General features: G+C 37.4%; 1 protein-coding gene and 1 non-coding gene across 2 annotated transcripts in view; both read right to left on the reverse strand.

Moving 5' to 3' along the window:
* Nucleotides 1-207: 207 nt before the first annotated feature.
* trnaa-ugc (transfer RNA alanine (anticodon UGC)) lies at nucleotides 208-279 on the reverse strand. The gene has a single exon. It is a non-coding gene; the product is annotated as a tRNA-Ala (tRNA).
* Nucleotides 280-11449: 11170 nt separating this feature from the next.
* htra3b (HtrA serine peptidase 3b) overlaps nucleotides 11450-27227 on the reverse strand; it is a 46928-nt gene continuing 31150 nt past the window's right edge. Inside the window, exons 5-10 of the mRNA XM_030161653.1 lie at nucleotides 20441-20635; nucleotides 18889-18921; nucleotides 17339-17453; nucleotides 17183-17240; nucleotides 13402-13497; nucleotides 11450-11917 (exon numbers count right to left, since the gene is read on the reverse strand). Of these exons, the coding sequence (XP_030017513.1) occupies nucleotides 11749-11917; nucleotides 13402-13497; nucleotides 17183-17240; nucleotides 17339-17453; nucleotides 18889-18921; nucleotides 20441-20635 (666 nt within the window). The 3' untranslated portion in view covers nucleotides 11450-11748. The remainder of the gene's footprint in view (nucleotides 11918-13401; nucleotides 13498-17182; nucleotides 17241-17338; nucleotides 17454-18888; nucleotides 18922-20440; nucleotides 20636-27227) is intronic.

The following is a 27227-nucleotide window of genomic DNA, read 5'->3' on the forward strand; positions in this document are numbered from 1 at the left end:
ATTCTGTTCTATTCTGTTCTATTCTATTTTCTTCTGTTCTCTTCTCTTTTATTACTTTTCAGCTGCTATCTTTCAGATACAGTTACACAAAATGTTCAAACTGGACTCAAAGTATGTGATATTCAGAGAAATTCAAGCCTGGATGAAAATCTGATCACTGTAATTACTCAGATTATTTCATTAATCTCACAGAAAACTGCTCATCAATGGAGATGCTGGGGATTGAACCCAGGACCCCATACATGCAAAGCATGTGCTCTACCACTGAGCTACATCCCCTCACTCTCACTTTTGAAAATATATAGAGTTATCACACTATTATCTGGTCATTTTAGTGACTTTCAGAATAAATGTTTGTGTGCATTTAACCCAGGAGTATTCAGCTCCGGTTGTGAAGGGCTGGAATCCACCATGTTTTAGATAGTTCCCTTTTCCATCACACCTGGAAGCCATTACATTGTTATCATTCTTCTGCAGAGCTTGATGATGAGCTGATCATTAATTGAACCGGGTGGGATTGCCAGGTGACAGCATTAACACTTTGGTTAGGGTTAGGGTTAACCCACTGGCGGCTGCTCATCTTTCAGAGAGCGGAAGCTCATTGTCGGCTTACATCAAAAAAAAAAAAAAAAAAAGTCAAGTTATTTAAACATAAATTCGTCCCTCCGTTCCTTTTTAAGAAAATGGTCAGTGACCTTATCGTACCAACTAAACAAGAAAACACTGAAATTATGTTAAATTGAAACAAGAAAGTACAATGAGTGTGTTTTATTTACAGTGCAAGAAATGAACAAGTGATTTCGTAGTGGTTTCTCTCTCGATTTCACAGCAGAATGCACGACGGTATTAAACTGAACTGTGTCAGTGAAGGAGTACATCTGAAATTAGCTGTCAATCAAACGGGATTCAGCCTTTCGACTGATCCTCCAATCAGCACGTGGAAGCCCAGCATCCAGCCCGGCCGAGCTCCGCCCACAGCTCCATTCACCCCCAGAGACGCCAAGCGTCCGGGGGCGGGACAACATCGTGGCATTTATCCAATTACCGTCCAGTTTTGAGGCAATGAAAAAAACTGTTCCACTCAGTCCCATTGAAGTGCATGGACGCAGAGCGTCTACGGGCAAATGCACTGAGCAGAGATCGAATGAGAAAACAGCGCAACAGGAATGTATGAGAAGTGAACAACATAGAGTCTGCTGATTTGTGATAAAGCTGATTCTGAACGAACTCATCTGTGAGATGAACGTGTTCTAACACATTTGTAGTCGATGAAATGTCAACACAACTGTACATATTTAACCATTTAATTTTCATAATTTTAGGGGAAGCCGGGCTTCCCTTGCGGTCTATGAGAAATCACCACTAGGTTAACCCTAACCCTAACTTGTCCTGTCCTCAGTGACATTTTCAGGCCTAAACATGTTGAATGAACTTTGAAAGGCAGGAACAGCTGCCATGGGTAAAGAAATGAAATTGACATGGTGGCCAAAGTGTTAATGCTGTAACCTGGAAATTTTGTGGAAAACAAGATGGATGCCCATTGTCCCCTCCCATGACCTTTGATTGGATTTAAATCCCACCGCTACTTCACGCAAACCAGTTTTAACTTGGATTGCACAATTTGCCCCTGCTCACTCATGCATGAAAACCTGGGTCTGTAAATTTGGACAAATATCCACCAATCCCCTACCTACTGACATCCATAAAAGAAAATTCCAAAAATTATCAAATGTGGAACTGGGGGTAATTTTTTCAGAATGTATAGGTTTTTTTTTTATATATACACCCTGTATATCACTTGAGTAACAATCAAAACCATATCACTCATGTAATTCCTATCTAACTGGGCTAACTTATGTCACTTGTACAATTCCTAACTAACTTCAAACCACATGGTCAAAACACACACTATCTGTATCTAATTGCACAGCACATTCTCTGTTATCAAGGACAGTAGCCGTCGTGTGTATCAGGGAACACAAAGCATCTCCTGCTGACATACATGGGCACCATCAAATCACCCCTTCAATGTTTCCCTCCATATGAAGGGCCTCTGAACCCATCCTGACCCCTCCCACAGAACCCTTGATTATCTCATGACGTTCGACCACTTGTCAGCTGTCAAAGACTGTAACCTTGCTTTTTTCATTGTCCTATCTTCTTCTGTGCGTACTGTTCCATTCTCACTTACTCTCTCCCACAACTTGTTCAGGGGGCAAGCAAACTAAACTCATACCAAAGACCAGTTTTAACTCTTGAGTTCTCAATGGACAGATTTTCCCACCACAGCACAAAGTCAGAATTTGATTTTCCCGGGTCAGGATATGTACAGTTAGCCTAGCTTGGATTTACAAGGCTGACAATTAATACTGAACAAACAAGAACTCAAACTATGAATTATGAAAGAGCTGTAGCATCTGAAACTGACCACAATGAACATTTGAAAGATAAACAGAACCACAGTGCTTCAGTTTCAGCTTCACAGTTTGTCATGTCTGTTATGGATTGGAATTGTTTCTGTCAACTCACTATATATTTTTTTGTCATTAAGTTTTTTTTTTCTTTTTTTTTTCTTTTTTTATCAGTTATTAGAAATTTCAGGCGACCCCATTTGAATTCCAGGTGACCCCATGTGGAGTCCCGACCCCAAGGTTGAAAAACACTGGATTAACCCATAAACACCAAACAGCCACCAGTGACCAAAACCATCTACTGAACTAAACTGTTTAATACCTGTTGATCCATTAATCCTATTAATACATGTAAACACAGCAAAAATTGGAGAGTTGAAATTTCAGGGTTAAACATTTGAGAGTCAATTTTCACTCTCAAAGTGTAGTTTTAACTCACTGTGAGTTAAATGTCACTCAGAGTTGGGGTTAATGAAAAGAGTTAGCCAAGCCTGTGGAAATTACCTCGGCAGAAGTGTTGTTTTGTGTCTCTCCAGTGTTAATTTGCCTGGCCCCTGCATTTCAAACCAGGTGAACCTGTGCAATTTCTATCAGACTGTCACTGTCAGAGAGCAAAAGGAGGAAAAATAAATTTTCTAAAAAAAATGCATCAGCTTTCTTTGAATCATCCTGTTCACATTGAATTTTAAGTCATTTTTAATGGATTCACTTTTTTATGATTAAAATAAACACACTACTTTCAGAGTGAAAATTGAGTAAAATGAGTGTTATTTTTGTTACTTTCATGGTGTTAATTTAACTCAGTTTGAGTTAAAGGAGAAACTCTGACAGTGTAAATGATAAATCCATATGGGTTAATTTAACCCATGGTAACTGGTAACTTTAGAAAGTTACCAGTCAACACCTTTCTGGTGTCATTACTTAGAAATAGGGTTGAAGATGGACCTGTGGAGTTGAGTTAATGAAGAATTCAGACCTAAGCAGAGCATTTACAGGTTATGTAGACCACAGGGAAATGTTTGAAAATGCATAATTCCATTTAAAAAAGTAAAATATCACTCCTTTAACCCATAAAGACAGAAAACAGCCACCGGCGACCAAAATCATCTGCTGATCTAAACTGTTTAATACCTGTTGATCCATTAATCCTATCAATACATGTAAATAATTGGTGTAAAATACAGTTTGTCATCTTTTCATAGTCATCAGATATGACCTATTTGGATGTTCAGAGGCTCCATAATTACCGTGGCAACACCATCATCTTCTACAACACTGATTCACCAGTAAAACCCATGGAGTTGGATCAATGTCAGTGGATGGACACACTGGCCGTCGTATTCAAATAAATCCCAGACAGGACTCTGCTGCTTTCTTGCAACTGTAGTCTCCATGTTTCCAGGTAGAGTGGGGATGAGAAGCCGACTCTAAACAAAAAGTAACAGGAAGTGACGGACCATGAAGTGCTCTATGCTAAAATTGCTCGAGCGAAATAAATCGATTTCATATCAATCCAACATTGACAAAGACGAAAACGAAGGGAATTTTATCCATAATTTTTATACGCTTTAGTTTTGTAAGCACACAACACAGTTTCAGTTATCGTTTTTTCTCTTAATTACAATTTTTATTTATTTCAGTTAAGGAAAACGTTTTGTCAATTCTAGTTTTTGTCATTTTGTTAGTTTTCTTTTACGATAATAACCTTGCAGTGTATTTTAATACAACTCAATATAACGTGAGATACAAAGAAATGTGGCTGTATCATTCTTTACTGGTCTCAACAGGTCCTTCCTACTTAACTGTTTGCATAAAGGGTGTGTAAAAGGTCATAAAACTATACTGAAAACAGAAATATATGACTGAGATTTCAAATTATAGCATTGATAAGTTATGTTATTATTCATTCTTGGAGAACTTTCCGAGGGACTGAATTTAGTTCATATAAAAAGTTCTGTAATTTCCTTGAAAATCCTTTTTTAGCAAAAATTTTAATGGATTTAGAAACTTAAGATGTTATACTATTGAACTACAAAAAGTTTGAAATTATCTCAATTCTAATTTTTTGATTCAAAGTCAATAGGCGCATGACTTGACCCTAGTGTGTCTATGGAAACACCGTCATCTTCTACAACATTGATTCACCAGTAAAACCTATGGAGTTGGATCAATGACTGTGGATGGAAACACTTGTTATTGATATCTTTGCTGAAAAAGTCACTTTTTCTTCAGTTTTTCTGTTTCTCATATAATAACCTTCAACTTTAATCAGAGCTCTTATGAACAGCTACATGATCAGTGAATTAAATACAGGAAAATACATAATTTACACTGAAAAAACGCAAAATAAGGGGGATACTGTTACAATAAATGGTGATAAATCACTTAAGAAAAGTTAAATATAGAGTCTAATTCACTGATAGCTCAATATTTGTTTCTAGGCATGAATGTACAGACAAACAGAAATGAGCTGACCTGTTAGTAGATGGGATGTCTGAGGGAAAATCTGAGTAAACCAGTTTGACACTGATGAAAAAGACATTTCAGTCACTCATGACCTCAATATTTCTGGTTAAAAATACTCTCTGACCTGTCATGAACTGTCTAAGAACAGTTGTGGTTAAAACTGTTCAACATCTGCAGAAACTTTCTCAGTGAACCCCAAGAAGACTTTCCTCTGTGTTGTTTTCACTGCATTCCAGGACACGAGCCTTGTTTCCATTCAGGAATGTTTATGACGGCTACAAGCAGAGTTCAGCCTGCTTTCACACAGTCAGGTATTATACTCCATGTCTGAATAGCTCTTTAATGTTCCCATCATGCATTTGCTGTGACCCAGATTCCAAAATGTGGCCTATTTTGGAATTCAAACAACAACAAGATTAGCTGTAATAAACATTTTATGTGTTGTAAAAGGAAAAAAAAAAAAAAAACTTTATTCAGTGGGAAAAGTTTCTTCCAAAAGCTGATGTAGATGAGTGCTTCACATGTAAACATTTAGGTCTGGATGTCATTATAAAAAGCACAAACACACGTGAATTACAACAGTAGTCGCTTTTCCATTTGACATCTGTGCAAAACTTTACCCATATTTACTAAATGTCGAAAAACACAGAAGTGCGTAATGTCGGTTTTTCCACCAAATCACAAATGTGCTGATTTGTTTATATATTATCGCAAGATGACATGAGAAGTCATTCCATAAACATGGCGACAAAGGTAAAAATTGTGTTGATTTACAGATATATTCATTATTATTATATATTACCCCTCTATCTTGTAATAAATCAAAAAAATGTTTGGGTTTCCTGGTGTGTCCACACATACCACGACATGTTTCTTTTAAAACTCTTCTTCACTTGTTGTAACGTCCATCAACATCTGCTTTTTTTTTTTTAAATCACCTGACTCTAGTTGCGGAAAAAGGTCTTTCCATTGCATTTTTGGAGTGATATACCAATTGCGCTACACCTGAAAAAACCACCTCTTGCCAGCGCAAAAACATTTAATTGAAAAATAGTATTTTGGCAAAATTGTCATTTTTCCATTACGTAAATTTTTATGCGGAAGTTACATTCGTGTAATTTGAGGGTCAGTGGAAAAGCAACTAGTGAAGAATTAATAAAATCTACTCCTCATTCCAGCAGAGAGTACATGAGTTAAACCACGTCAACACACAGTCCGTTCACATTTGATTATGATATGACAAAGTACAGCATCGATTATAAAGCAGAGATAACATGACGATGTTGAACATAGAGTGTGTGTGTACTGTGGTGTTAACCCTTTAACCCCTAACGTGTCTGTGGTGACCATTATGAAGAAAATTAGCAAAACATGCTGATAGAATAGAGCTTGTGCTTTCCATAGACATCTGAGCATGCTCAATGCACCCCCCACTGCCTGTGGAATGGGGGCAAAACACAGTGAGTAAGACCGACTCATTATAAAAATGGACGGTTCGGGCAACAATGGACCAGTTATTTTCTAGATATAATTATGATGGAGAGGTCAGTGGCCTGGATGCATGCAGCCAGTCGAAAAACCCTTAGTATGTGGGATGGTGTTTGCATTATCGTTAAAGAAACAATGCAACATAATTGTCTATGATACTGATCACCTATCTGTTTATATCTGCAAATTAAATTCATTTTCATCTATATACATGTATTTGTTATTATTAGTGGTTTTGCGCATTTTTGAGATGCAGGTTGGGTTGGTATGGGGGTCGCCATTGGTTCTGGGGCGGTGCTATACTTTGTGTGTTACAAAATCTTTTATCATAAAATGTGAATTTGTTTCTTTTTTTTGTATTACACTTTTGGAAATTCACAATGAAAATAAATTTTAAAAATTGATTTAAAAAAAAAAAAAAATAGATGGTTTGGACTTTTTTTTTTTTTTTACACCGTTTCCTTGTGTTTTTACTGTTATTTGCAGTGTTGTGGTGATTTTACTTTATTTTTTTTACTGTGTTTTTCCACATTTTGACCATATAACTGCTTTTTGGAGTTTAGCAGATGTCAAAAAACAATGTCTCAGAGGTTAAAGGGTTAAAGACACAGTTACAAAGTCAACAGTGTTATCTTCTCCCACACTGGAAATGTAGACACAAATAATGTGTATTCACTTAAATAACCCACTGATGTCAGTCGAGTATTGGTTAAAGGGGAACTATGTCACATTTTTACCTTAATTAAACAGCTTTGAGGGAATTGTGATGGTTACATGATTTGTTACAAAAAGAATGTTGTTATAAATGTTTGCTCCCCGATGATAGCGCGCTAATTGCTAACAGGGCCAGGATATGGTGACAGGTGGAAGCTTCTAATGTTTGTTGTTGTTATAAATGTTAGCCCTGGGATGACAGCATGCTAATCGCTAACGGGGCCAGGACATGGTGACAGGTGAGAGCTGCTAATGTTTGTTAGCCTGTTAGCTCTTAAGCTGGCCGGCTTCATTGAAAAGAAATGCACATGGTCGGGGGGGGGGGTAACAATGGGTTTTACGACAGTGGATATATACTTCAAAACTGTAGGGGGAGCTCCATATAGAAAAATGCTAGAAAAACCACAAAAAAGAACCAAAACGGTAAAATCTTACATAGTTCCTCTTTAAAGAAAAGATCTCACATTTAGGGCGTGTTTTACATTTGCCATGAAATCTTGCACTTCAGTAGATGTTGAGTTTGATCTCACTAACCAGTAGAGAGACAGGTTGGTCTGTACTTCAGTAACAAACTAACTAATCAAGCAACGGATACCAGAGCTGCTTCTGACGGTAGATGTTCACAGTGTCCATATGCTCAGCTCTGCAGTTCAAGGAGCCTCTTTTCACTCTTTATTTGGGTTCATTCTCACTATTATTAATCTAGTTTCTGCTGCACTTTAGTTTGTGTGCACCTTCTGCATAGAATGGGCAGATAAATGCATTCCTTGTAGTGTTACTATTAGTAGCTTTTGAAGAAAGTGGAACATCTAGCACCTAAAGAACCAAATTCATTACCATAAGACTGTGCTATTGAGAGTAAATATTGGAATTTCATTGATCTATACCTACAAGTGCTGAAGCAGGTACTAAAATACAGGTAATTAACATCTAAATCTAAACAGAGGAATCAGTAATAAGATTTCTGCAAGAGAAACTGTAGAATAAAATGTGCTTAGACTAATGCATTTTAAGAATCCACCACTTCTTAATGCTACTAACAGTTAGCATAGCATATTAGACAGTTATGCAAGACAGACATCAAAATATCTTTTCAGCTTTACACAGTGAAAGCCTAGTGTTGAGACAAAGGCAGATCAAGGACAATTAGCATCATTAGAGATCATTTGTGAGGCTCAGTGCTGCCAGATGATAAATGTTAAATATTCGTACCAGAAGCAAAAAAAATTGCATTTGAAAATGATCATAAACAAATCATAAGTGTGTAAATATAATACTGGCCTGATAGTTACTGTATTCAAAATAAAACCCCAAAAAATTAGTAATAAAGTGGATATTAGATGAGGAAAAATGTGCTCGTGAGTAGCTGGAAATATGTCATGTGAGAGGAGCATTGGAAAAAAACAAAATCTTACCAAGTGTATTTTTCTCATTTCTAGTCAGAATATCTCATCATACTTAAAATAAGACAGAATCACCTAAAGAGTGGATTTAAATCCAATCAAACGTCATGGGAGGGGACAATGGGCATCCATCTTGTTTTTCACAAAATTGCCAGGTTACAGCATTAACGCTTTGGACACCATGTCAATTTCATTTCTTTACCCGTGGCAGCTGTTCCTGCCTTTCAATGTTGATTTGTGGATTTGTTAATTGTTTGTAAATTTTGTGGAAAACAAGATGGAAGCCCATTGTTCCCTCCCATGACCTCTGATTGGATTTAAATCCCACCGCTACTTTGCGCAAACCAGTTTTAACTTGGATTGTGCAATTTGCCCCTGCTCACTCATGCATGAAAACCTGGGTCTGTAAATTTAAACAAATGTCCACCGATCCCCTACCTACTGACGTCCATGAAAGAAAATTCCAAAAATGATCAAATGCAGAACTGAGGGTAATTTTTTTCAAAATGTATAGTTTTTTTTATATATATACCCTGTAGAAAGTGGTGACGGCTGAAGCTACTGACTCTATTGGATGTGGATATGGTGCATTTCTGTCATGGGTCACGTTAAAACTATGCAGCACAAATTGAGCACAGATTGAGGATTTAAGACTTTTTTCCACCACAAACTTTTGGGCTGAAGCTGCCTGGTTTATATTCATGATCATTTAATCAAACCATTTTCATACCTAAACCCAATGAGGTTTTGGAGGCTGACTTAGCTGAGCACATTTGTCCCATAAAACACTGGCATGATTCCTAAAATAAAAAAAATTCAACATACAGCAAATATCATTAGAACAAGCGACACCACACTGACTGTTGGGTAACCGTTTGATAATCACATCTTTCATGGATGATATGGCAAATACAGAGACAACTGTGACCTTCTGATGAGAGGTGGAAGCAACAAATATGATGGAAATACAGTATGTGAAACAAAAAATACTCCAATGTTACTTTTTTCCTTGAATGATAGGCTGTGAGCTAAAAAGCAAATACTTGATAATTTATCACTTTAGCTTTTTTATTTTTTTTTTTTGAACTTCCATCTCTCATATTAGATGTTAACATTATTCAGTCTATTTTTGCTTCCTTTTAAAGGGGCTACATGTAGTATTTTTACTCTCAAATATTAAAAAATTACCGAAATTGTCACTGGAGCATTTGGAATAAGCAATGAAATTATGAAATTTTGCCAAAAGATGCTGATGTATTGAATTGTAGAGACATGAAATTAATATATTTACACTAACAGACATGGGAATGTATTTATGTGACCACTAGAAGAAGTAGTGAGTCACTTCGTCAGTCATGGGGAAGAAAACTAATGCAATGGGATCTTTGTTCAATATGTCAGAAGGGATGAGAACCATAAAGAAACACCTTTTTGAATCAAAGAAAGTGACCACGTGATGAAAAGCTGAAGCACTGTTGTTTTCACCACTGGACACAGCTGTAAAATGAACAGAAAGGACTCTGATGATGAAATCACAGTGTTTCTAATATGCGATGTTGTTATCTTTGCTAAGTTGTCATTTGCCGATCCTTGTTTCGGACTAATCTGCACTGAAAAAAAAAAAGATTCTTTGAGTTTACTTGAGTTTATTGTGGACATCGGTCCTACATGATTAGAATGAGGAGATCTGACATGCTTTTTCACTTTGTTTCTATGAACTAGTGCATGTAAAGTCAACGCATTTAATTCAAATCAGAATGCTTGAAAGAATCGTGTTAATGCAACACATAATTTTCTAGTTACCTTCATATCAATTTATTGCATAGTGTGACAGTATTTAACTCATATCCAGGGTATTTAATGTTTAATTGATGCACCAACCTGATTTTTTTGTACTGTTACTATTCAAAGATATTCTTTGACAATTAAGTAATTGAATCATGTTCAGGGTACTTATTCTTTCATAGTAACTCCAATGTGATTACCTCCGCCAGGAGGTATTGTGATCACTTTGCTTTGTGTGTTTGTTTGTTTGTGTGTTTGTTTGTTTACAACTTTACAGGAAAACTACGACAACCATCTTTACCAAATTGTACCCACAGATAGGCCTAGGCCCTGGGATGAACCCATTAAATTTTGGGCCAAGTAGGCCAACGTTCAAGGTCACAAAATCTCAAATTTTCCTATCTCTCATCATTGAGCAATTTTCGAAAATTCATAAAAAATTCAAAACGACTCCCATTAGCCTCCAATTTGATACACCCGTAGCTTATAATAATATCTTGTTTAATTTATTACCTCTGCCAAGTATAACAGCAGAGGTTATGTTTTCATCGGGGTTTGTTTGACTGTTAACAAGATAACTCAAAAAGTTATGGATGGATTTGGATGAAATTTTCAAGAAATGTTGACACTGGCACAAGGAACAAATGATTAAATATTGGTGGTGATCGGGGGGGGGACACTGATCTGCCTTGGCGGAGGTCTGCGCTCTCCAAGTGCTTTTCTAGTTTCATTAATGTGACAGTTCTGTTCGATTCCAAACAGATCTTTAGTTCAGCTACTGACAACACAAACCAGACAGAAAACAGGTGATTAATGGTTTAACCGTGGCTGTTTTCAGTCTAAAAACAGAGCTAAGCTAACACATCTAAGCTAACAGAGCTAAGCTAACAAAGCTATAATGTAAACTATCAGCTGATGCAGCACATAAAGACTGTTAGACGTGGTGTCGTCTGTCAAAATGGGTTTTCGTTACAAGAATAAAACTTGATTCCATAAAACAGATGTGTGTAAACATTGATCTTTAGATATTATTCAGTGAGTGATACAGTCTGTGGATACATAGCATTGATTTGTTGGTGGTTTTGGTTCTAGGTGTGTTCTTTTATATGACTTCCCCTGCTTTTGCTATCTTAAAATATCAATACTACATAAAACCCCTTTAAGGTTGTATTTTTATTGTGATTTTTTTATTGGATAAAAACGTGCAACCAAAGCGAGACAGTATTGAACATATGTTAGCAGGGTTTAGATCTTGTACCAGTCTGTACCTGGTCCACGGTCCACCTGTCCTCAGCAGGTGGGAGGCACAGCTTTAAATCCTCAATACTGCGATGCTCCTTTAACTTCGGTGAGAGTCAAGTTAAATAAACAGGAGGGTCATTTAAAAACGCTGGTGCAGAGTTCCCATGGATACGGCCTTTCACAGAAACAGGCCTTCGATGTGGGTCTGAATCAGCCTGAGTGCAGTCACCTTCCACCGTCTACTGCATGATCACATCAGGTTCAATGTTAAACAGCAGGTCGTCGTTGTCCCTCCTCACCTCCAGCAGCAGGGCCGTCTCCTCCTGCAGCGCCCCCTGCAGGTCAGCAGTGGTCAGCAGAGGTTTACCGTTCAGCTTCACGATAATGTCTCCATCTTTGATTCCACCTCTAGAGACAAACCAGGGTACAGATGGTGATATGTAAAAGTATTCAGTGTTGTATAAAAAATGTATATTAAATTCATGCTGTGGTTTAACACATTCTGACCAAACTACACAGAAGAAGAACATCAGACAGATCACAGATACTTCCATGGAACATTCTAGACTTCTGAGCCTCTTCTCATTTTAAAAAAGAAAATGTGTGTGTTTATGTGCATATCCTCCTGACACCCAGGAAAGTAAAAATTTTAGCTTTTTTATATTAAACAATTGTCTTGATTGGAAACTGCATAATGCAACAGTTTTTTCAGATTCATTTATAAAATTATTATTTTTTTATTTACTAATTTTTTAATGGAATGTCCTTTGCAATAGACAGCATTTGTTAAGTAAAACTGTCAAACTTTTGTCCCCTACAGAGGACAAAAATGCATTGCTGGGTGTCAGGAGGATGTGTGTATATATGCAGGGTGCAATTTTTTTTTTTCTTTTTTGGCGGATTGGGGGGTGGGCAGCAGTTATACACATGGGGGTGCATTCCGTAACTAACACTGGCGTGAAACAAAAGTGAGACTTTACGTACTTTCAACATCCAATTCCTGAGTTCTATTCCTCTATTATACCGCAGATCTTACACGAAATTTTCACAACTTCTAACCGGTATCCACTGGACACACAAATGCTGGGCTTCATGAATTTGTCACGTTAACCCCCCCATTTTACAGTGCCCCAGTGCATAGGGACGTTTGCAAATTCTGAGACTGCCAACAGTTCGGTTCAGGTGAACATTAGTGATAGTAATGTAGGATATAGGTGTCAGAAAACTATCACAACCTGCCTATTATCACAACTGGCTGATTGCCCTCCCCAGAGGATGAAATTCATCGAGCAGAAGTACTGATGTAAAAACCAGAGGGGGGGTTAATCCCTCCCATCCCCCCAACAAATCGCACCCTGTATATATGTATAAATGTGTATGTATGTATTTTTTAATTGTTTGCTATTGTGAATATGGGTATAATTATGGGTATTTGCATTTATATGTATGTAAATAAATATGTATATTTTTATGGGTGGGGTTGGTATATTATATATATATATATATATATATATATATATATATATATATATATATACACATATATATATATATATAGATAGATAGATAGATAGATAGATAGATAGATAGATAGATAGATAGATAGATAGTTAGTTAGTTAGTTAGTTAGTTAGTTAGTTAGTTATAGGACTTTAGGGCAAGTGCTTTGTTATAGTTTGTAAATCTCTTTGAATTAAATAAAGGTTGACAGGACTGTCCCTGTACACTTTCGTCTATATGAGTCCTCCCTCTTTGTATATGCATACAGAACATGTGAAAGTGAAGTTGGAGATTGTTATTTAAACACAAACTGTAATTAAAAATAAAGTTGTCCTCTGAAGAGAGGTGGTGGTGACGGGTATAAAAAAAAAAAAGAAATGAATGAAGCCTACTTCTGTGCCGGTGAGTGAGGAACAACCTCGTGCACATAGATTCCACTAGCAACATCAGGGAAGTCTGGGTTCTGCTGTTTCAGCTCTTCAATTAACCTGGAAGAAACATAGGGAAAGTGGTTTTATTTCAAAGGTAATGTCACATCCCTGTCTCTTTCTCTCTCTCTCTTTCTCTCTCTCCCTCTCAGCCACACCTCCTCATCAGTTAACTGTGTTCACCTGTTCAGCTCAGCTGAAGCCCATTAAGCTAGGCCTATATATTCACTCCTCTGTCCTCTGTTCAGTTGCCAGATTGTTCTACCTCCGTGTTTAACTCTCCAGCATTTTCTTAAGTCTGAACCTCTGATCCTGACCCTGCTCGTCCTGACTTGACCGCCTGTATTCCCGACCTGCCTGCCCGTCTGACCAAGCCTGCCTGTCCTCTGTCCCCGGAAACGACCAGCCTTCCCCTGACCACGTCTCACAGTCTGTGCCCTGGATGTCTGACTCGCTGTCCGTCCCCAACTACGTCTTCAGCCTTCGTCCTACTGGTCTCGTTTGGATTCCCCGGCTCTCGACCCACCGCCTGCCTCTGACCCACCTTCTGCCTGTCCCCTGTCTGTTGTTTGTTTGCTTGTCAAATAAACTGAAAAGAAGACTTAATTCTGTGGCTCTGCTTTTGGTTCCTCCTTTGTACCCGTGCCAGGTAATTACTTAATATGTAATATTCATACATAAACTGATCAGCCAGAACATTATGAACACTAGAAGAAGCATTAAAGGTCCCGTATTATGCTATTTTTCAGTCACGTCATATAGGTCTCAGAAGCCCAAAAACATAGTATTTAAATTTGTTCACCCCAAAATCATCCTTTTTTCGGCGTTCCAGCGGTCGAAAAAGTCGCTCTCACCAGCCCTCCTCAGAACAGGCCGTTTCTGGGCCTGCTTCCGGGTATGCAAATGAACGCATCTGTCCACGCCCACTCCCCCTCCCCTCTCTGGGAGAGGACGCGGCTTACGCTAGCGGTACTACGCGCTAATGTTGACTGAAGCCATGGCTCTCTCGTCTCCAATACACATGTCTCAGACAGAACGTCTTTCCAAACACTGGCTTTCTTTGCCTTGAAGCGTGATTGAGCCCTGACGGAAAACGGCGGTGTTGTGTCGGGTTCGTGGACCTGACACGGAAAGCCGCCTGCCGCCGCTAATGCAGGCAGCTGCTAACAAGCCTGATGCTAACTATACTGATGCCAACCACAAAAGGCCCGTGTTCACAGTAGTTCTGTTGAATGTCTCTGGATATTATCAGCTCTTGCATGTTAACGGGGACGCAAACGTTAGCAGCAGTAACCGAGCTATGTTAGCTGCCATGCTAACGTTAGATGTACACATCAACCACCAGCTTATCCGTAATGTAGGGTTATGCAGTAAAGATACAAACAAATGATCAGAACTTCCATCTCCCACACTTGTACTTGGGTCACGAAGCGTTGGTACTGCGTCCTTCTGGATTCGGAGTCTTTGTGCTAACCCGGAGCTGTATGGGCCCATGTTCGAAAAACACTCGTCCGTGAAATGCCGGGCACACACATACAAGTGTTTGGGAATGTTGTTTGGTCCATGACCATCACAGATAGAATCCAGACACTTTTTACGGAGAGGCTCGGAAGTGGGGAGCAAAACTAAACTATCGTGTTGGTGTGTGCAGCCAACAACACCACAACCTGCGTGTCTCGCCTTCGCCATGTTTGTTGTCTAAGAGGTAGTTTGCCAGGGCGGGGCTCGCTTTGCCAGGGTGGGGGCACAGTCAGGGGGAGGAGTTAAATCCGCTTATGTCGTCATAAACGGAGCCAACTCAAACTCGGCCGTTTGAGCAGGCATTTTCACAAACTGTGGTGTAGCAAGGCAGGGAGGAAACAGACAGTTTTCAAATTCTAACCTCATAATGAGGCTACTGCAACACACACTACTATAAGAAAACTGTCACAAAGTGAGATTTGCATAATACGGGACCTTTAATAATATAGGTTAGGGTGACCAAACGTCCTCTTTTCATGTCCTGTCCAGAGCGTCTGGGCGGTTTTTATAAATTAGTGAAAATGTCCGGTTTTCATTGTTTTTCACAGGAAAATCTCTTTAAATGCATATCTATAGGCACAAGCACAATTTCAGTGTCCGTCACTGTCACTGTTCATGCAATCAAAAAAGTTCCAGATCCCACTGGAAGAAAAGGCTTTGTGCTTTCCAGTGACATATGGGACATTAGGACAGTAAAAGGCACTGATGGACGAACCTGTCCATAGATGCACTGTAGCAGGGATGTCAAACATGTGGCCCGCGGACCAAAACCGGCCCGCCAAAGGTTCCAATCTGGCCCACAGTAAGAATTTGCAAAGTGCAAAAATTATACTGAAGTTATTAAGAATCGAAGGTGTCAAACTTGTTTTAGTTCAGGGGCCGCATACAGATGAATATGATCTCAAGTAAGTTCTGCACAGATGATATTCCTGAAATATCGTGTGGTTTCTTGTAGTTCTAAATCTGTATATATCATGTCTAAATCGTCCATTTACTCAAGGTAGTTTTTTTTATATAGTCAGATCTTATAGAGAGAAACCCAACAAATCACCAACAAATACTGTTCAGTTTTCTAGATTGTCTATTTGAACAAAAAATTACCCAAAATGACTTTGAACACATTCTCATCTTCTTACATAATTATTATACAGTCTACTCTCGTTAAACCGCCCGCCGTTATACCGCCATTTCCGCTTATCGCCATCTGCCAGCCCAGTTCCATGCACAAACAACACTTATACCATTGATTTCCCGACCGTTATACCGCCAGCGGCGCGGCACCTCCGAGGTGCGCCGCCGTGGCACCTCCGAGGTGCGGCTCCCAGTGTTGTCTTTTCCGTGGAAACCGGGTCGAAATGGCTCTTTGAGTGTTAAAGGTTGCCGATCCCTGCCTTACAACATAACAGAATCAAGATTTATTTAGAAACGCAATTAGAACGGGTTAACGGAGGCAGCATAGACATCATATAGTAAAGACATGCACATTATGGACGCAACCCGTTGTAACGCCATTTTCGCTATACCGCCAATTTGGCCGTGAACGGAAGTTGGCGGTATAACGAGAGTAGACTGTATTTATGATGCAAGTCAGAAGGATGGCAGATGCATTATCGTTTTGCCGTATTTACCCCACCCCTGAAGGGGAGGCAAGGGGTATTGTTTTTGGTTCAGTTTGTTTTTTAATTTGTTGACACTGTAGCAGCAAAACTACTGGTTGAATTCATACCAAATTGGGTTTATAGATTGCCAGTGACCCAGAATAGATTTCATTACATTTTGGGAAAAATAGGTCAAAGTTTAAATTTTTGATGAATTTTTAAAATATTTTTTTTCCCCCATTTACTTATAATGGGCAAAATTTCATATGTCTGTAGCAGCAAAACTACTGGTTGAATTCATACCAAATTGGGTTTATAGATTGCCAATGACCTAGAATAGATGTGATTACATTTTGGGAAAAGCTGATCAAAGTTCACACTTTTTATGAATTTTTTTAAATATTTTTTTCTTCTTCCATTTTCTGATCACAGGTGAAATTTCACATCTATAAAATCATCAATTTTGTTTCAATTTACTTCAAATTTTGCACATGTTTAGAGGTAACTGATATGATGACATCACCTGGATCGATGCCAAACTAAGCTACAATACATGCGAGGGGCGGGGTTTGTTGTGCCTGGCACAACTTGTTTCTATTTTTCTTGGTTCTAACAGTGACACTTACGCTGGTGTGATGGTTAACATCCTTATTCCAATGAACCGCTTCTTTATTGACCTCACATCTGCAAAAAAAAAAAAAAAAAAAAAAAACAAACACTTGAAGTCAGCTGCTGTTATTCCATTACTGTGGGACTGTGATTAGCATTTACTGTGGACTCACCTTTACTGTGTTTATCGAGAGAATCATTGAGGAAGCGAGTGATTCTGTCCGAGGGGATGGCGAAGGAGATTCCAGCAGCAACTTTCAGGGTGTTGATGCCGATCACCTCCCCATCCTGACATACAGACAGTCATTATGATCCAGATTAACCTCAAATAATTACAATAATGCAGGGGTGGAAAAAAGCTTTGGGACGCCCCATGCATTTGTACGATAGCGTATTAGGGCCATACAAGAAAAAAAAAAAAAACTGTCACTACGAGAATAAAGTCGTAATATTTTGAGAGTAAAAACTCATTATTTAACAAGAGTAAAGTCGTAATATTTCGAGAATAAAGTCATTATATAATGAGAATAAAGTCGTAGTTTTAAAAAAAAAATCATTATTTAACGAGAATGTTGGACTCAAAAAGTCAGAGTAGAATCCTCACAGTTTCTTGAGAAACAACACTCTTTAGTTCAGGTGTATTTACCGATAACCCTGCGGACGATCACTTTGTCAGTTTCTCCTCCATTAAAGATGAAATTTACTCCAAATTAGTTTGGTTCTTACAACAAACCCAAACGTGTGCAAACTCACTTCAAAGTCCTTAGACTAATGATAATGTGTTGATGGGAGGATAGACTTAGTATTTGGGCTTTATGCGTAAACCCCAAATGAAAGTAGAACTGCACTAAATGTTCCAACATCTGCATTATTTGATGAGTGGGTACGACTTTATTCTCATTATATTATGACTTTATTCTTGAAGTATTATGACTTTATTCTCGTCAAATAATGAGTTTTTTTTTAAAACTACGACTTTATTCTTATTATATAATGACTATTCTCAAAATATTTCAACTTTGTTCTTGTTAAATGAGTTTGTTTTTTTTTAACTATAACTTCATTCTCATTATATAATGACTTTATTCTTGAAATATTATGACTTTATTCTCGTCAAATAATGATTTTTTTTTAAAACTATGACTTTATTCTTTTTATATTATGACTTTATTCTCAAAATATTACAACTTTATTCTCGTTAAATAATGAGTTGTTTTTTTTTAAACTGCGACTTTATTCTCATTATATTATGACTGTATTTTCAAAATATTATGACTTTATTCTCGAAGTGGAAAGCGTTTTTTTTTTTTTTCTGTTGTGGCCCTAATTTGTCATTTGTGTACATTACACATTTGTGATGCATTCGAATAAGAATCACTCTAAAGTCATTGAACTCTGCCAAGTATTGGTCCATTCTCCAAACCAACATGCCTCCCTTCTGCACATGCTCTGTTCCATCGAGGTCAAAACTGGATGTTTCAACAAAATAATGAAACACATCCAAGACATGACAGGTTGAAAATGAATTTAGTTGTGCTATTTTTTCTTGTTAAACATATACTATAATTTTCATTTGTTTGTGTCTGTTTGATGAAAACAGGAAATACAAAAAAGATTTTTCCACAATTATTTCCTTATAATATTTGAGATTGTGTAAAATTTTAAGTGTCCGAAAACTTTTTTTTCCACTAATGTAAGAGCATGTTAGAAATAAGAAGCTCACCAAGTTGACGAGAGGACCTCCTGAATTCCCATACTGTGGAAGGAAACAAAACAGAAACATTTCTCACCAATGTGTAAAATACTACACAATGATTTTTCAGTGTTTGCCTGGGCAGCCATTCAGTTTTGTCAGTGTATTCAGCTATGAGAAAACAGTCTGGAATTGGGCTGATCTTTGTGAAATATGCACAATCTATTCTATTCCGACCAATCACAAGTCTGGGGGGCGGGTGTTTTGCAATGTGTTATAAGCACTGATTTCTTTTTGTCGTGAGTCAAAGTCAGTTCCAGTTCAAATCTCTTTATAACTGTTATCGGTTGTTTACTTGATTCAAAAATAAGGATTGAATTACAGATTACACCCTGTATTCTTAAGTTTCTCCAACAAAGTGACAGTAATCATTCACCGAAGTTTCTACTCGACCACCACCACCGCACGCCATGATCAGTGGTGTAGTCCAGGGTATCTGGCGGTATACGGCATATACCTACTTATTTTTCGGTCAGCATTGTGTATACCACGGGTGTCAAACATGCGGCCTGGAGGCCAAATCTGGCCCTCCAAAGGGTCCAATCTGGCCTAGAGGATGAATTTGTGAAATGCAAAAATGACACTGAAGATATTAACAATCAGTGGTGTCAAAATCATTTCAATTCAGGTTCCACATACAGACACATACAGTCCAATTAGATTTCAAGTGGGTCAGAACCAGTAAAATATTATCATAATAACCTATAAATTATGACAACCCCAAATTCTCTCTTTGTTTTTTAGGTGTAAAACGATCTTGTCCTTGGGCAAGACACTTCACCCCACTTGCCTCCAGTGCTGCTACTCACACTGGTGTATGAATGTGTGTGAATGTTCGGTGGTGGTCGGAGGTGCAGATTGGCAGCCACGCTTCCGTCAGTCTGCCCCAGGACAGCTGTGGATACAGATGTAGTTTACCATCACCAGAGGGAGAATGTGAGAGTGAATGAATAATGGATCCTGTGTACGTGCTTTGAGTATGCATTCATAGAAAAGTGCTATAGAAATCTAATCCGTTATTATTATTATTATAAATTATGACAACCCCAAATTCCCTCTTTGTTTTAGGTGTAAAAAAAGTAAAATTACATGAAAATGTTTACATTGCCAAACTATACTTTTACAAAAAACGTGACTAACCTGAACAAAAATGAACAAATGAAAATGTCTTAAGGAAAGTGAATGCAATTTCATCAATATTCTGCCTGATACTAAATGTTTTGTGCGATTGTAACGCACATGTGTAAACGGTAAACTGATAAACATAGGCAGAATATTGTTCAAATTGCACTTGTTTTTCTTAAGACAATTCAAGTTGTTCATGTTATTCAGATTTTTAAGGTAACTTTGTAGATGTAAACCTGATCATAATGATAATAGAATTTGACTTTTTTCACTGTTACTATTTTACTGGTCTGGCCCACTTTGACATCAAATTGGGATGAATGTGGCCCCTGAACTAAAATGAGTTTGACACCCCTGCTCTAAATGGTAGAGCAGGTTTCCACATTCCCAGTCTCACATTGATGATTGCGTCGGTCTGAATGTAGTCCATGTCAGAGTCCCTCAGTCCCAGCTCTTTGCCGTCTCGCTGGGCTGTGCTGACGATGCCGGTGGTGACGGTGTTCTGCAGAGCGAAGGGGCTGCCGATGGCAACCACGAACTCCCCGGGCCTCAAGTCGGCGCTGTGGCCCAGAAATAGAACAGGTAGCTTGATCTGCAAGAGAGAACGCAAAACGAGGGATGAGATAAAGTAGAAGCGGGGACACGTTTATCAGAGGTGTCAAGGAATGAAGTATGTCTTTAATGTATTCTTGTATTTTATTCTTTTATTTTGTTTTTTCTCCTGTCAGTCGCTTTGGAAAAAAGCGTCTGCCAAAGGCATAAATGTAACGTAAATGTAAATACTTATCTAAACTTTACTGGAGTAATTATTTTTCAGACGACTTTTTACTTCTACTTAAGTTTTCACACAATTATCTGTACGTTCTACTCCTTACATTTTAAAATAGCCTCGTTACTCCTATTTCATTTCATTTGCTGGTGAATCAATGTTGTAGAAGATGACGATGTTTCCATGGTAACTACAGAGCCTCTGAACGTCCAAATGGGTCATATGTGATGACCATGAAAAGATGAAAAACTGCATTTTACACCAATTATCTACATGTATTAACAGTTAACAGTTTAGATCAATAGATGCTTTTGGTCGACAGTGGATGGTTGGGTCTTTATGAGTTAAGTTTTTTCCTGATTTTGCATCAAATGTCCAGATTTCAACTAGATCACAGGTGTCAAACATGCAGCCTGGGGGCCAAATCTGGAAGGATCCATTCTGGCTTGAAGGGTGGATTTGTGAAATAGGAAAATTACACTGAAGATATTAACAATCGAAGATGTCAAAATCATTTTAATTCAGATTCCACATACAGACCAGTTAGATCTAAAGTGGGTCAGACCAGTAAAATACTATCATATTAAACCTATAAATAATAAAAACAGCAAATTTTATCTTTGTTTTAGTGTAAAAAAGGAAAATTACATGAAAAGGTTTATAGTAAAAAACTGTTATTTTACCAAAAATGTGACAAACCTGAAATGTCTTAAGATAAATAAATGCAATTTTACCAATATTTTAACCCTGTTATTAAATGTTTTGTGCATTTGTAATTATAATGTAAGTTGTAATGCACATGTGTAAAGGATAAACTAATAGTCTGAGGCAGAATATTGTTAAAATTGCACTTGTTTTTCTTAAGACATTTCCAGTTGTTCATGTTATTCAGATTTTTGTACATGTAAACATTCTCATAATTTAATGTTACTTTTTTCACTGTTATTATTTTACTGGTCTGGCCAGCTTGAGATCATATTGGACTGAATGTGGCCCCTGAACTAAAATGAGTTTGACACCCCTGAACTGGATGGTGTCCCTGGAGCAGATAGACCAGGGGTGTCAAACTCATTTTAGTTCAGGGGCCACATTCACCCCAATTTGATCTGAAGCGGGCCGGACTAGTAAAATAATAACAGTGAAAAAAGTCAAATTCTATTATGATCAGGTTTATATTTACAAAGTTTCCTTAAAAATCTGAATAACATGAACAACTTGAATTGTCATAAGAAAAACAAGTGCAATTTTAACAGTATTATGCCTCGGCTTATCAGTTTATTATTTACACATGTGCATTACAATCGCACAAAACATTTAGTAACAGGCAAAATACTGGTAAAATTGCATTTACTTCTCTTAAGACATTTCCGTTTGTTCATATTTGTTCAGGTTATTCACATTTTTTGTAAAAGTATAGTTTGGCAATGTAAACATTTTCATGTAATTTTACTTCTTTACACCTAAAACACAAAGAGATAATTTGGGGTTGTCATAATTTATAGGTTATTCTGATAATATTTTACTGATTCTGACCCACTTGAAATCTAATTGGACTGTATGTGTCTGTATGTGGAACCTGAATTAAAACGATTTTGACACCAGTGAGTGTTAATATCTAAAGTGTAATTCTTGCATTTCACAAATTTATCTCGCGGGTCAGATTGGACCCTTTGGTGGGCTGGATTTGGCCCCTGGGCGGCATGTTTGACACCCGTGAGATAGAGGAAACATTTCTGGAAGTAAAACTTTTAAAACTGCTCTTATTCTTAAACTGTTTAAAGCCCATATACCACATTTACCACATATAGGTCCATTTATCCTCATTCAGACAACGTAACGACCAAAACCCACAGATTTAGTGTTTTAATTGTGAGCTTCAAAGTGACAGGATTTCCATTTAACAAAACCACAGAATAAATCAGCGCAGACACTTCTGTTCAAAACCACTTTTTTACATAACTGTGTTTTCCACATTTTCCACTTCTCCCACTCAAAATTTACATCAACGCCTTCATTTAACCCTTTAACCCCTGACGTGTCTGTAGTGAGCATTCTGAATGTATGATTTATTTTAAATATTCCTAGAAATTCAGTGGTTTGCTCAATAGGAAAAATTTCGATTTAAATTTTTTTTTTACACCTTTGTCCTTCTGTTTTTGTCTTTGTTTTGTTTTGTTTTTACTGTTGTTTCCTACGACGGCATATTAGGGCCACATTAAAAAAAAAAAAGGATTGTCACTACGAATATAAAGTTGTTATATTTCGAGAATAAAGTCATTATTTAACGAGAATAAATTTGTTATATTTTGTTAAATAATGACTTTATTCTCGAAATATAACAACTTCATTCTCGTTGAATAATGAGTTTTTTAAAACTACGACTTTATTATCATTAAATAATGACTTTATTCTCGAAATATAATGACTTTATTCTTGTCAAATAGTGAGTCTTTTAAAAGTACGACTTTATTCTCATTAAATAATGACTTAATTCTCGAAATATAACGACTTCATTCTTGTTAAATAATGTGTTTTTTTTTAACTACGACTTTATTCTCGTTAAATAATGACTTCATTCTCGTAGTGACAAACGGTTTTATTTTCTTATGAGGCCCTAATACGCCATCGTAGTTTCCAGTGTTGTGATAATTCTACTTTTTCTTTCTTTCTTTCTTTCTTTCTTTCTTTCTTTCTTTTTTTTACTCTGTTTTTCCTAGTTTTGACCATATAACTCTTGACTGGAATTCAACCAGATGTCAAAAAGCAAAGCAAAAACTACTGGGCTCAAATTCAATTTTTTTTTTTTTTTTTTTTTTTTTTTTTTGCTCCAGTTGGGTACATTTTTAACATAATTTTTCCTTGTTATTATTTCACTTGTGTTGCTTATTTTGTTTATTTTTCTATATTTTGTTGTTTATTTGATCATTTTTTCTTTAATTTTGTTAAGTTTGTGGCTTGTTTTGTTTGTGTTACTTATTATTTTGTTGGTTTATTATTAATTTTTATTCATTTTATTGATCTTTTTGGTTGTTTTTAGTTGTTCATTTTGTTGCTCATTTTATAGTTTTTTGTTTTTTTTTTCACTAAGGAGCCTCTGAACGTCCAAATGGGTCATATCTGATAACCATGAAAAGATGACAAACTGTTTTTTACATGTATCGATAGAATTAGTGGATCAACAGGTATTCAACAGTTTACATCAGTAGACAATTTTGGATGTTTGGGTCTTTATGGATTAAACATCTCAAAGAAAAAAAAAAAAAAGAGAAAAAAAAGAAAAAAAAAAACATTTATATGGAACACCATGAAGTATAGCTGTAAAAATTACAGAAACAAAGCACGAATAATGAAGCAGAACATGTTAAAATTGCCTGCTTGACGTGAAGTATCATCACTCACTGCATATACATAAGAGGAAACATGTGAGAAGGTCTAAGTCTAAGAACTGAGAAGGTGAAAAGAACAGAGCTGAGTAGAAACACATGCCGACTGGACATATGGTGTGACAGAGAGAGGGAAGGAATGAGCTGAAAGGGCTCTGATTGGGATTTCTTTAAGGTGGAGTGTTTTGGATTCTGTTTTTCTTTCTCTAAAACTCCTCCCTTTTCTTGGTACCGTTCCATTCCTCCCAGTTCAAGTGCGGTAAATGTCAAACTCAGGTCACACCAGACTCATGTTCAGCTGATATTGGTTTTTAGAGCAGATGTGTGTATTTTTGCAATGAACTTCCCACTGGTGTCTTAATTTTTTTTGCAAACACACATAATCTCAAAGTTTCCAGTGATATCAAATTAGACTCGCCAGCTGAGATTTTTGGAGATGTGGACGGGATTTTCCACTTGATGGAATGTGGCTAACCTAGTTCCAGTCAAGACAATTAACACGACACTGGACAAAAAAGATTGGTTTGCAGATGGATCCAGTGGTATACAGGTTTAGGAATCTGACACATAAAGATTAAAGGTTAAATATGAACTCGCTTTATTACATCAAGGAAAGTCAGTCTTTGCATTTTATCAAACCTAATATTAGTATTAGGCTAATAATACACACAGTACTTAGCGTTAGCATTAGCACACATTAGTATAAGAATCACACTAGTCGCTTTTCCATTGGACATCTGCGCAAAACTTTACCGATATTTACTAAATGTCAAAAAAACAGAACCACGTAATGTCGGTTTTTCCATTAAATCACAAATGCGATGATTTGTTTATTTATTATCGCGAGATGACACGAGAAGTCATTCCATAAACATGGCAACGAACGTAAATATGGTGTTGATTTACAGATATATTCATTATTATTATATATTACCCCTCTCTCTCGTACTAAATTTAAAAAATGATTGGGTTTCCTGGTGTGTCCACACATACCGCAACATGTTTCTTTTAAAACTCTTTTTCTTCGCTTGTTGTAACGTCCGTCAACATCCTTTTTTTTTTTTATTCATGTGACTCTAGTTGCAGAGAAAGGTCTTTCCATTGCAGTTTTGCATGATATACCAATGTCGCTACACCAGAAAAAACACCTCTTGACAGCGCAAATTTTGGCGAAATTGTCGTTTTTCCATAAGGCAAATTTTTATGCGTAAGTTATATTCGCGCAATCTGAGGGTCAATGATTGATTCAGTTGCACTGCCCATGTAATCTGATAAATGACAATAGTCGCTTTTCCATTGGACATCTGTGCAAAACTTAAAAAAAAAAAAAAAAAAAACAGAAGTGCGTAATGTCGGTTTTTCTATTAAATCAAAAAATGCAATGATTTGTTTGCTTATTATCATGAGATGACATGAGAAGTCATTCCATAAACATGGCGACGAACGTAAATATGGTGTTGATTTACAGATATATTCATTATTATTATATATTACCCCTCTATCTCGTACTAAATTAAAAAATGATTGGGGTTCCTGGTGTGTCCATACATACCGCAACCTGTTTCTTCTTCTTTTTCACTTGTTGTAATGTACGCCAACATCCGTTTTTTAATTTACCTGACTCTAGTTGCGAAAAAAGGTCTTTCCATTCCAGTTTTGCGTGACATACCATCAATCAAGAAAGCAAGATGTCCAATACCCACAATGCAATGCAACAAGCACACCGCAGTATCCTATTCCAACTATTAAATATTTTTCCCACTAAACAGCAGAAAATGCATAAAAGTGCACGTCAACACAACTGTAATAAAACCTTCTTATATACATAGTGATGCAAACAGTGTGTGTTGCTGCCGTAAACAGGTCGTTGCATCACTGAAAACATACACAAGCAAATCTAGTAGAGGGTGAAGACAAACAAATATATCTGTCAGTAGAATCGTAAAATAAGAAGAAAACAATTAATCACAGAAGCCCCCAGGATACTCAGTCTGTAAGTATCCAGTTGGCCTCTTTTTGGAGAAGTTAGGGCCTAGTTAAACTGTAGGTGGGGCGTCCTGCTGTTCACAGTGGCTCCAGATGCATGATCTTTGAAGGGGAATGGACTGTGCAGGTGGGGAGACATAAATTAACCTGACGGTCACAGCGGTCTCTGTGGGGTCCTTAAAATATCCATGAGATGGAATCTTCATTGCAGGAGTTTATTGTTTTGTGGACTCCCAGATCTCTGAACCCCTTTGCAACTCCGATTCTCATGACCTGACCCTAAGCACAGAACCTGGACTGTGAAGTTTGCACATGTGTCTGCTAGTGCCGACTATGCGATAAGGATGAAGTTTCAATGTAAACACTGCCTGTTGCCATGAGGAATGCGACAGGACATGCTTGGGGATCCATGTTTTCAATGGTGGTGGTTGCGCGGGGGGGGCAGAAAACTCCAGACCGAAAAGTCCTGGAATTGAACTCAGGATCTTCTCACTGTGAGGTAACATTGCTAACCACTGCTCCATCCAAAAACAGAAAGTTCCCTTAGTTGGCTTAGTTTTGTGTAAGGTCCAAGACATAAGACATAAGGCCCTTTTCCTTTTGCAGGAACTTTGTGCATTACCCTGAACTTTCAAAGTTCCTGGTGCATTTGCTCTGAAAATTTCCCAGGTTAATGACTTTCCCCTGGCCCCAAATTTACACCAAAGAAGTTCCTGGTAGGGAGGTAGTACTTTCCAGATTACCAGGAACTTTAAGGGAGAACACTGAGTGGTGGACTAGTGTCACCCGTTCAATATATATGTTTATATAATTACACAAAATTGGGTTAAATTGTCATTTTCATCCATAGTTTATGCATACCTGGTGTCTTCCTTTATTGTACAGTTTGTTTGAGGTGTTAGTCCTCCAGCCACACCCACTTCTTCTTCATGTGTCCCCCGTAGTGTTCGTGTATAAATTCGCTGTGTGCCCGTAGCTCTCCCTTTTTCATCTTGTCTCTGGCGGGAGGTCAGTGTTCATGTCATCATATCCCGTGTATTTGTACA

Source organism: Sphaeramia orbicularis, chromosome 18 (assembly GCF_902148855.1).
Source record: "Sphaeramia orbicularis chromosome 18, fSphaOr1.1, whole genome shotgun sequence".
Classification (NCBI taxonomy): Eukaryota; Metazoa; Chordata; class Actinopteri; order Kurtiformes; family Apogonidae; genus Sphaeramia; species Sphaeramia orbicularis.